The following is a 12,354-nucleotide window of genomic DNA, read 5'->3' as shown; positions in this document are numbered from 1 at the left end:
CCGAACATGCGCTCTGTGACGCACGCTCATGCTTCCGCGGGGCTTCGCAAGGGATCTCGGGGAAAGTTTTGCCCTCCCTTGAGCACATACGCTCCAGAGCCGGAAAGGGGCGTCAACCTTTATATGTCTATGCTGTTTTCTACCAGGGAGGGGAGGGGAGGGGAGGGGAGGAGGGGGGGCGGGTGCTCAGATCTGTTGAACCAATAGGAGCCCCTCTAGAGCAGAAATCACACAGGCTGGGGCAGACCATAGCGCCGGGCTAACACTAGCTTCCCTCTTATCTGCTGCGGCCTGCGGGCCAACATTCTGGAGATTTACAAGCTCACAACGTGTTGCAAGTATATACCAAGTATAACCTGGCTGTAGTCAAAAATAAAAATAAAACACACATTCAGGGTCTTCTTAATATTTTCAACAATAGAAAATATAGAAGTGGAATGATTAATATAATACAATTATTTTTTCATTGTTTTTAATCCTTGGAATGTATACCATGCCCAAATTTAGAAACTACAGGGTGAAAGTGGTTAAATAGCAGAGCTCCATTTTTCTTTTTCTTTTCTTTTTTTTACCAGTATCTGTTATTATCTCTTGCTCACCTTTTTAAACCTCTTGTAGTACGGCATAAAATATTGCTCATTCATGCGAGGCACTTTGAGAAACGGATCTGCACACTTTTCACAATTGGTTCAAGATTATTTCACTTTTTGCGCTCTCTTCGTAAAGTGCCTGTATGGACTTCCCCGAGCATCAAAATAACCGCTCCTTTTTTATCCTGCCAATTGACATTAATAAAGTCAATCACATGCAGAAGCACACTTAATTGTTGCTGCTCTCTGATAATGTTGTCCTTTGATCATTAATAGCAATGGAGAGAGTCTGAGGCTAAACGCAGAGAGGGAGAGAGAGTCATTCTGTGTGTGTGTGTGTGTGTGTGTGTGTGTGTGTGTGTGTGTGTGTGTGTGTGTGTGTGTGTGTGTGTGTGTGTGTGTGTGTGTGTGTGTGTGTGTGTGTGTGTGTGTGTGTGTGTGTGTGTGTGTGTGTGTGTGTGTGTGTGTGTGTGTGTGTGTGTGTGTGTGTGTGTGTGTGTGTGTGTGTGTGTGCGCGCGCGTGCGCTAGTAGTAGTAATGTACACATGATGTGAGTGTAGAGCAGACAGCCTGGAGTCATGTCCTGCGCAGATAAAAGGCCTGTTTTTACCACATGACGGCGAATAAAGCAGAACAAAAAAAACACCATAGGAGACTGCTGACTGTAAGAGCTGCTGCACTGTTGGGAGTAAAAAGATGAAACGCACGGTAAACATGAATCAGAAGAACCCCCCCCACACACACACACACACGCGCACACACTAGGGCATTAAGCAACTAGTCGACTAGTAAATCCACTAGTCGACCTTGTTGGTACTAGTTGACTAGTTGATAAAAACTTTTTTTTTTTTAAGTCACCAATGTACACAGTTTTTAAATGTACACATATTTATTTCCATTCCATTTCTATTTATTTTTTACATAATGGGTAGTTAAACAACTAGTCGACTAGTAAACTAGGCAACTAGTCAACTAGTAAAAATGACTAGAAGTGAGCGCACGCACGCGAGGTCGGGGGATACATGCAGGCACGTTGCTGCCTGGCCCATATTAATCCATCACTGCGCTGTCGCCTCGCGCCAAGTCATGCTTGCTGCACGCCGTGCATACGATGCATAACCTTACAACATTATTATCCACGGAGGCGTCTAATAAATCAATGGTTCTCAAAAAGTTTTGTCCGGGCGACCCGGTGGGTTTTGGCGGTTATTCAAAAATAGCCGATCTACAAGCTCACAGCTTGTTGCAATGGGACACGTTGTGAGCTTGGAGATCTGCTATCTTTGAAACGTGTGTCACCAAAATGTCAGCCATTGTTCTCTTAATGGCGGTCCCTGGCACAACATCTTTTCAGAATGGGTTTGTCTGTATGTGGGCCAAATTATAGAATACATTTTGGGTTTGACTTTGTCCTGACAATGTTTGAGACGGTACCACTGTAATGTAATACATCAAAGTGCTTTTAACAGTGTTATGATTTCGTCGACTAAAACTAAAACGAAAAATGTTCGTCGACTACCTTTTTTCACTGACGAAAACTAAATGAAAACTAAGCTATGATGACTAAAACTAAGACTAAATATACTGACAATTTCGTCGACAAATACAAACTAGACTAAAATGTTAGGAAGGGACTAGTGGACAAGAGATCCAGTACAAGTCATTTTAATTTTTAGACTTGGTTGCATGCTGAAAATAGCCAATCTACAAGCTCACAGCGCGTCGCAGCGCAGCACGTTGTGAGCAAGTGTAAAATCAGCAAGTGTAAAGTCAGCAAGTGTAAAATCAGCCATTATGACGGCATCAAGGCCTGCCAAAATACATTTTAGTCGACTAAACCAACTGTAGATTCAGTCGACTAAAATCTTATGACATTTAGTCGACCAAAACTAGACTAACACTAAAACATTCCAGGTGACTAAAATGTGACTAAAACTAAGTGGAAACTAATTCAAGAGACTATGACTAAAACTCAAATAGAAATGTGCTGCCAAAAACAACACTGGAAGTGAAATGGGAGTTTTTTGTAATAGTTCTTCTCGTCGTCTTCCCCTTCAGGCCAGCCAGCTGGGCGTGTACCGGGCCTTTGTGGACAACTACAAGGTTGCCGTGGAGACGGTAGACAAATGCTGCCAGGCGAACGCACAGTTTGCGGAGATATCTGAGGTATGTCGCCTGGTCATGCAGACACCGCCTGGGACGTGCACAACACGTGCACACATACAGTAGACATCAAAGGGGGCTTCAGCCACTTAACCCTTTTATACCCCATCTGTTAACCCATTTTGACCTGAGATCAGGTTCTAAAAATGTCTTCTACATCCTGACAGTTTTCTGAAAAAGCTATGTTTCTATGTCAGTCGTTCAGACCTACAAGCTCGTCGCGCGCCACTCGGTGGCGCGCTATGAGCTTGTAGATCTGCTATTTTTGAGTGGTGCAAACCACTCCAACAACTGGCTTTGTTAGTACCCGTGTGTGTTTGTGCCTGTACGGGTGAGCATGGTTGCTATGGTTAGTATGTGACGTCACTGACATCACATACTACTTTACTTTCCTGGTTCTAATGTACAGTAACTATAACAATAAATGTGTAGTTGCACCACTCAGTTCACACGGGTGTGATTTTTCAATAGCTAAAACATAACATAATGCTAACACCAAAAGGGGTTCCCGCCCAAAATGAGTTAAAACAACTGCCCTTATTCCAGACCACGAATGCAGCATTTCGCTATGGTGAAAGAAATGCAAACTGCCTCCCCCTGGCCAGCCCGGGGCGCATGATGGGGGGGGGGGGGGGGGACTGGTTGGAATAACGTGTTCCTTCCACGTGCTATACGTCCAACCAGGGAAACAAGGAGCAACTTGGACACTCAGGCATGAAGGAAGCATGAGTTCAAGTCCGTTGCTCTCCCCCCATGTCCCCCTAGGTTGGTGGAGGGTGTGTAGAGCCCAGGATCACCTTAGATAATTGACACAGGGGTGAAAAATGGGTTACAAAAATCGTGGGATAAAAATTATATAATAAAAAAAAAAGAAGAAAGAAATGCCATATACCGGAAGGCTGGCATTTTTTTCCCGAAAATAGCTGATCGAAAATAGCTGATCTATAAGCTCTCAACGTGTTGCAGCGCGACGCGTTGAGAGCTTGTAGATCTGATATTTTCGCTATTCTTTTTTTGTCCCTCTTACGGGATTTCAGCCCCTGCCACAGACACAGCAGGGGCCTTAGGGGCCCTTTGAGCGTTTGACCCTACTCAGCTGCCCCCATCAGAGAAGTGGCGACAGGGCTGTTATTTACTATCCTCGTGGGGTTGCATGTCTTAAGCCGATTAAGTTAGTTGCAGGCAGCGGTGTTCTTTAAGCCCATTTTGACCTGAGGACGATTCTACAAAAATGTCTTCTAAATTTTCCTGACAGTTTTCTGAAAAAACCTCTGAAACAAACTATCTTTTACGGCAAGGACCCTCAAAAATGAGGGACAAAAATTAGGGACAAAAAAACGTTTGCTCTGAAAGAATATATATTCAAAGATTTGCACCGCATTTTCACGATTTTTCAAAAAGAAATAGCAGATCGACAAGCTCGTAGCGTGGCACTCGGTGCCGTGCTATGAGCTTGTAGATCTGCTATTTTTCAATAGCTAAAGTATAACATAATGCTTTAAAACACCAAAAGGGGTTCCCCGTCCTGAACGGGTCTAATGTTCCTTGCACAGTAATGGCTATGATTTTTAATTAGGTTTGTTTTGTTTTGTTTTGTTTTGTTTGCATCCGTCCGTTTTGTGCGGACGTCGTGGATCCTGCTGGCACTCCTGGTACCGTAGAATCTCAAAGTCAAGAGCACAAAGGACTGCAAGGACCAGTCGGCAAAAAGTTCACTGGAAAGTACGTATACTAGCGTCTCAAAGCAATGGAAATGTTGTATTTTTTTGAAGGAATATTCCAACGTGCAATGTTTGGCCCCGTCAACACTGAAACCATGCCAATTAACTAACTTAACTCTAATCTTTTCCATTCTGGACAGCTCTTCTGTATAAACCCGTGGACAGAGTGACGCGCAGCACCCTCGTTCTGCATGTAAGTACATCAGTGGTTCTCTAGAGCCTTTTCATGCCACGGGCCCCCAAATTGACACTAATTAGCCCACGGACCCCCAAATTGACACTAATTAGCCCGCGGACCCCCAAATTGAAAAGACATGCCAGTGGACCCCAATAAGAGAAGATTTGTACAGCTCTACACTCTAGCAGTGATTCTCAACCATTATAATTTCAAAGACCCCCCCCCCCCCCCCTGTTTGACATGCACTATATAGGGTACGGACATGGGACTTAAGGCTCATACATAGTCTGGATTTTCGGTGGTGAGGTGACCACCGAACTACAACATGACGTCACGAGCCGCGGTGAAGAGCAAACCACCGCCACCGCTCCAGCCCTTCTCTCTGTTTTTACTCACCACCGCTCAACGTTATTTCAGCTCCGGTGGTCACCTCACCACCGAAAATCCAGACTATGAATAGGCCTTTATATGGTCAAATTCAATGTTAATTTAACTGTGAGAGTACAAATGGACACTCTCAGAGTTACAGACCCATAAGTGTCCATTTGATTCCTAAGGGGCGGCTCAGGGGTAGAGTGGCTGATTGGTAACTGCAAGGTTGCCAGTTCGAACCCGGGCTCCCCCCAGAGTCAGTGTCAAAGTGTCCTTGAGCAAGACGCTGAACCCCTGATGTGCTGGTTGGTGCCTTGCATGGTTTCCGCTGCCATCGGTGTATGAATGTGTGTGTGTGTGTGTGTGTGTGAATGGGTGAATTGATGCACAATCTATGTAAAACGCCTTGGATAAAGGTGCTATATAAATGCACCATTTACCATTTACCAAGTATCATTTAGCTGGGGACCCCCCTGGAACTCCCTCAAGGACCCCTGGGAGTCCCCGGACCCCATTTTGAGAACCACTGCCCTATCTATAATGATTACAGCATAGTTACGAGCTCTTCAGATAATCGTAAAAAGATTCACAGGAGTGAATCAGCGTAGCGCTCAAATATACAACTGCTCCCATCACTTTTATTTGTATTCTTTTGCGTAGGACCTGTTGAAACACACTCCTCCGAGCCACCCAGACTGCACCCTGTTACAAGACGCCTTTCGCATCTCCCAGAACTTCTTGTCCAGTATCAACGAAGAGATCACTCCGCGCAGGCAAACCATGAGTGTTAAGAAGGGAGAGGTCAGTGCACTAGTACCATGTGTATACCACGACTATTGGCTAATTTATACTTGGTAAAAAAAACATAACCGTAGCTCTTAGGTCACCTCGCCCGTATAATTGAAGGGATTGTGACATTAAAAAAAAGGTTTTTGTATTTGTGTGTATTTTCTTTTTTTTTTATTAGATTTTATGAGCTCAATTGCACCCACAAAACCTGAACGTTTAACGTTCAGTAGATTTTCTGTGGTCTGGGGGTTTTTCTGGCTCAGACAAGTGCTCTGATTATCCTGCTGTTTGTGATGTCACAGCCTGCAAATCCCATATACGTCAATGGGATTTGCCAGCAGACGTCACTGTTTTCACTGTGTTGCCTGTTTCCATTGCAGCTCAAAAGGCTTCCAAACCCCAGAGAAAACTCCAGACCACAGAAAATCCACTGAATGTTTCAAAGTTCAGGTTTTTTTGTGTAATTGAGGTCTTAAAACCTAAAAGAAAAACGAAAAAGAAAAACAAATGGAAATTAAAGCTGCTTATAAGCAATAACATGTCAACATTTTAATGACCTTCTTTTTTTATTTTTTATTCAGACAGCCAGCAATGAGTAAAACACTCCCAAAAATAATGTAGTCTCTGTGACACATCTAGGGGCCACAATCTGCATTCAAAGATGTTCCTAGAACCTTTGTCATTGGTCAAAAAAGAAAAACCCGGTCGAAATGACTAACCAATCAGGAAGTAGACAGACAAATCGACCAATGACGAAGCTTCTAGGTAAATCTTTGAATGCAGATTGTGACCCCTAGATTTGTCACAGAGGCTACATTTTTTTTGTGGGAGCAATTTATCCATTGCTGGCTGTCTGAATACCAACACAAATAAAAAGGCCATTCAAATGTGGACATATTATTGCTTATACAGTAGCAGCTTTAATGCCATGAAACCTTTAACCTCCTCCAGCATAAATATGACATTAGAAAAGAAGAAGAGATCCGAGCACTCGAAAAAAATGTGGAGGAGAGCTAAGTAAAGTTAAATCCAATGTTATTCTATAAAAATGCCAAAATGTAGACTTTTTTTGAGTGGTGTAAACCACTCCTACAACTGGCTTTTTTGTGCAGAAAAAATGAGCATGGTTGCTATGTTCACCCTGTTCACCCGGGTGGCTTTGCTAGTCTGTGCAGAAAAAATGAGCATGGTTGCTATGTTCACCCTGTTCACCCGGGTGTGATTTCATTACGTCAGACATGATTTCATTACGTCAGACAGGCTATATTACACCACTCAGTTCACACGGGTGTGATTTTTTTAAAGTAATTCCCGCTGCTCCTAGACGCACGGCAATCCATGTCCGTTAAGAAGGGAGAGGTCACCTTTAACCCATTTCTATGTTCAAAGATTTGTGCCGCATTTTTAAGATTTTTCAAAAATAGCAGATCTACAAGCTCGTAGCGCGCCACTCGGTGGCGCGCTATGAGCTTGTAGATCTGCTATTTTTCAATAGCTAAAGTATAACATAATGCGGTGCAGCTGCTCCGATGCACAGCTTTGGGTGTACGTCTGTGAGAATCGATGACTTTGATTGGCTGATGTACATATGATGACGTTCTCATCATCATACATCATCACATCACCCCTCACTTCACCCATGAGTGTGATTTTTGAGCTTTAGTGTAGATTTCTGTCCTATAACACAAACATTAAATGCCAATGAATGGAGAATTTACGTCATATGTGTCTGAGCAAATCGGCTATCTTTTGTCCTACACAAAGGACAAATTCACATTGACAATGAATGGATGATGTACAAGTTGTATAAGAGTGCCACTCACTTCACACGGGTGTGATTTTTTCCCCCCTCTATAAATGGCATTAGGTTGTGCTTGTAGTACGCAACGTTGTTTGATGAGACAGAGGGCTCCATTTTCGTCACCGCTAAACCCCGTATCCCTAAACTTCTTTGCCTTTTTTATTTTATTTTATTTTTTTTACTATTTTGCAAAACATTTTTGAATAGTTCAACTAACCAGTCTACATTGACACGTTGTGAGCTTGTAGACTGGCCATTTTAACTATTCAAAAATGTTTTGCAAAATAGTAAAAAAATAAAATAAAATAAAAAAAGTTTAGGGATAAGGGGTTTAGCGGTGACCAAAATGGAGCCCAGAGTAGCTTATAGCTTCAGTTTGGACACGCAACACCGCTTCCAAGTGCTGGTACTGCCTGTACCCTCCTCCTTGGCATGAGGGAACCAGTGATCCAAAAAGGAAAGAAGTCCAGTCATTTGACAAGATGGCAACAGTGGCCCAAAGCGTTCCTGACCTGACCTGGCCTGTCCTGGGCTTCGTACTTTTCTTCAAGCTCGCTTCCGTGTGTACATGTTGAGTCTCGGTGGGGGTAAAAAGAGTGCTTCATTATGCGGACTACATTTGGGTAGAATTGCAGAGTTTAATTCCAAAATGAGATATGAACCGTTTTAGCTCAAAATGAAAACAAATTATAGTAGGCATTACTACTAGTCCATGCGAGTGGATTTAAAAGGCTGGCCCTGCACTGTGTCAAAGTGACAGCACTTTTGCTGAATGAATCCACTCTTGTATATTAATTCCAGAGACGCTGAAAAACTTTAGAGGCAAATCATTATTGTCTTAAGTGATTGTATGGCATTTGGAGATAGTGCTGCTCTCTAGCTGCACATTCTGCACGGGAACCCCTTTTGGTGTTTTAAGCATCATGTTATACTTTACCTATTGAAAAATAGCAGATCTACAAGCCTTGTAGGTCTGCTGTTTTTGAAAAATCGTGAAAATGTGCCTCAAATCTTTGAATATAATATATTCAAAGATTTGAGGCACATTTTCACGATTTTTCAAAAACATATTATCACAGAGTGAACATTTTAACTCAAATCTTTGCTTCTGGGGGGGTCCCTGGAACAACATATATATATTTTCGGGGGTCGGCGGCCAGATCATTTTTGGGGTCATTTACATGAAATATTGAGCACCACTGATGATTTTCACTGATGATTGTCATGATTTAGAAGATGTTTTTTTTTATTAACTTTCGACCTCAGGTCTAAATGGGCTAGTTCATTCTAACTCTAGACAGAAAGTCGTTGGCATGCAGGGTTAATTGTGCACCAGTGTTTTCATCAGACCGGTGACGGTTGCCATGTTGGCTTGTTTCCCGCCAAAGTTGGCTTGTTTTTTTCCAGAGTTGCGTTTTTTTCCCCAGGTGGCGGGTTGCGGTTTTTTGGGCTTGTTTTAAAAAAAATTGGTGGCTTGTTTTGAATATCAAACAAGCCAACTTTTCTTTGATGTATATGCTATAAATACCCATAGGTTTGAGGAAGTGTGAATCACTCTGAGTGACAGAATCGGTCTGGTGTCTCTACTATGTGTGGAATAGTATAATAAATGACCAAAACATTCATAATTATAGACATAGATAGTATTTATAATGATAAATGCATCAAATATTTATTTATTAGTATTATATGGCGATATTATTGGGCTTGTTTTGGCTTGTTTTTTGAGGGAAGATTTGGCTCTCTCGCTAAGAGTTGGCTTGTTTTGGGCTTGTTTTTGGAGGTGCTTATTTCTCTCACAAGAGTTGGCAACACTGACAACAGCCTGGAGCACATGTAGAGGGTGTCTGGAAGGGAGCCGTAAAAAAAAAAAGAAGTGGCGTGTGAGTCAAGTTGTTGCTGAGTCATCTCTGTCTGTCTGCTGCTTTATTCCTGGAGGAAGTGAAGTGCAAACGGAAGCTCCAGACTTACAAACTAGTAAAAAACACAGAAGCTATTAGGATCTCATAATAATGGGTCGCAGTCCAGGAAAAGCCCCACCGCCTGCCTTATACCTCACTGTGCACTCCTCCCATATCCTCCTGTCTGTCCTGTCCCACAGTCTGGGACTCCATTTCCCAGAATTGACCTGAAAGAAACACACGCCTTATCATGTTTAATCCACCCTTCCATGCGAGACCGTGTGTATACGCCAGAGTTCCAACACACTTCCTCACCTTTCCTGACCCCCCGAGAACTGTGACTCAAGTTCCGATTGGGAATTTATATTCCAGCCATTCGAAACTTCCTCTCTTGTTTCTGGAAAGCGTGCCCGGGCCCCACCACAATGCTTAAGTAAATTAAAAGAAGGATACTTAGGATACTTCCTATTGTCTAACTACAGCCTATTGTCTTGCAGCTCCGTTGAAACCAAACAAAGGTTGACAACATGGCAATTAACTCAAAGTTTGTTGTTGTAATGTTTAGCCGTTTATGCTAAACCGGTTATTTGCACTAGCGGTTTGCCTGTAATTATTGTGCTGATTTTAAACTTGCATGTTTTATCGCTCCGTGTTTCATCACCGCACATGGAAACAACGAAGAACAAAAGGCAGGGGGTGGCGACAGAAGAAAACCATGAATTTCCGACTGTTCCTCCCAGCACATTTTCCATGTTTTTGTTGAACTCGGGCTTATAAGCGGGGTGGTCGGGGGCCTAATGTGGGCAGCGTCAGACCGTCGGTGTAAACACGCCTCATCGGCAGGGGTCAAGCGTCAGTATAAACAAACCAGGACCACCGCTCTCTGCGCACACACACACACACACACACACACACACACACACACACACACATGCCACAGGAAGAGCAGATGTCCTCACATCCGGGCTCCACCATGAGGGAGGGAGGGAGGACTGATTGACCGAGACTAAGAGGAAACTCTGAAATGAGGATCTGTTACCCAAAAAAAAACACGTGCTGACGCTGGAAAGCACAGCTAGTCATTTACCGACCAGACCGACCCCGTGCTAAATTTACTGTTAACAGAGATAGCATCTTGAGCCTGAGATTCGGGGGGGAAGTTTGACTCAGAGACGTGCATCTCTGCTTGTGTGTAATAAATAATAACCTGCCCGGCGGACAGGCAAGCCACTAAAGGTCCAGGAAATGTTGTTATTATTATTATGTCTCACACACGGTGGCTATTCAGGTTCGGTCACAGACAATCGGTCACAGTGCAATTGATTTGTAGTGACAACTACTAGTTGTGTTTACATTTATGAAGTGCCTGGATGAGTCACATGAGGTCAGTAGTAGTACACACACATCAGGGTGAAATCATTGTCCCCCTCCTCCGAAATCTCTCCTCTGTCTTTGACGATTCTTGCTCCAAATTTTGGTATCTACTATTTGAAGAAAACAACCGGCACATGCTCTGATAACATGATTGCTTTTTTTTTTTTTTTTTTTAGTATTGTCATTATTAAGGATATGGTGGGTGAGTGCACTCTTAAAGCTCCGGTTGGCTTGTGATGGGATGTCAGACATTACTCAAAACTATTCCCCACTTTTGTTGTGGTACTTTGATTGATTGACATATGGACGGGACCGCCTCCCTCAATATGGTATTAGCCTGGAAACCAGATGAACCCTATATAGGCAGATATGGTCTGGCAGCACTCCTCAGTTTGAATGACATTTCGCTCACCCCAGAGTTGTGGGTGACCTAAAACTAAGCTATGATGACTAAAACTAAGACTAAATATACTGACGATTTTGTCAACAAATAAAAACTGGACTAAAATGTTAGGAAGGGACTAGTGGACAAGAGATCCAGTATAAGTCATTTTACACTTGGTTGCATGCTGCGCTGCGACGCGTTGTGAGCTTGTAGATCGGCTATTTCCAGCAAGTGTAAAAACAGTCATTACGACGGCATCAAGGCCCGCCAAAATACATTTTAGTCGACTAAATCAACCGTAGATTTAGTCGACTAAAACTAAACTAACACTGAAACATTCCAGGTGACTGTCTGAAATTTGACTGAAACTAAATGAAAACTATTGGAAGAGACTATGACTATAACTAAAATCATATTTTGCTGCCCAAAAACAACACTGCTACCAGAACCGCCAGCTGCTGCGCGACTGCTTCATGGTGGAGTTGGTGGAGGGCTCCAGGAAGCTCCGTCACGTCTTCCTCTTCACTGACCTGCTGCTCTGCGCCAAGCTGAAGAAACAGCAAGCAGGGTGAGTACCCGTTTTTATTTTATAAAAGGATCCCTGGCTAATGAGACAAATATGCCTTAAACATTATACTTGCCCTCTACAACTAAAATATAAAAATAAAAACACCTTAAATATTGTATTTCTTTCATAAAAAAGAGAATCTTTCAGTCAATAGGAACTGCTCCCGTCCCGATGTCATGTGTCCATGTGTGGTCCAGCCCTATGGGCGGTGGTGGCTCAGGGGTAGAGTGGCTAGATGGCAACCGCAAGGTTGCCAGTTCGATCCCGGGCTCCCCCAGAGTTAGTGTCGAAGTGTCCTTGAGCAAGACAATGAACCCCTAATTGCTCCTGATGTGCAGTTTGGTGCCTTGCATGGTTTCAGCTGCCATCAGTGTATGAATGTATGGGTGAATGTAATGCACAATCTATGTAAAAGAAAAGAAAAATGGAATATATGGAATGTTATGTGATGATAAAAAGTACTTAAAATATTGCTTTGATGCTCATATTATCCTTGGGAAGTATTACGTTGT

At 43.0% G+C, this 12,354-nt stretch overlaps 1 protein-coding gene across 1 annotated transcript in view; it reads left to right on the top strand.

The window, feature by feature from the left end:
• LOC306934682 (breakpoint cluster region protein-like) overlaps window positions 1–12,354 on the top strand; it is a 103,860-nt gene that overhangs the window by 40,634 nt on the left and 50,872 nt on the right. The window contains exons 5-9 of the mRNA XM_079517360.1: window positions 2,649–2,756; window positions 4,415–4,475; window positions 4,615–4,667; window positions 5,685–5,825; window positions 11,721–11,842. Of these exons, the coding sequence (XP_079373486.1) occupies window positions 2,649–2,756; window positions 4,415–4,475; window positions 4,615–4,667; window positions 5,685–5,825; window positions 11,721–11,842 (485 nt within the window). The remainder of the gene's footprint in view (window positions 1–2,648; window positions 2,757–4,414; window positions 4,476–4,614; window positions 4,668–5,684; window positions 5,826–11,720; window positions 11,843–12,354) is intronic.

Source organism: Electrona antarctica, assembly GCF_951216825.1.
Source record: "Electrona antarctica genome assembly, chromosome: 12".
Taxonomy (NCBI): Eukaryota; Metazoa; Chordata; class Actinopteri; order Myctophiformes; family Myctophidae; genus Electrona; species Electrona antarctica.
This window is presented reverse-complemented; position numbering and strand designations above follow the sequence as displayed.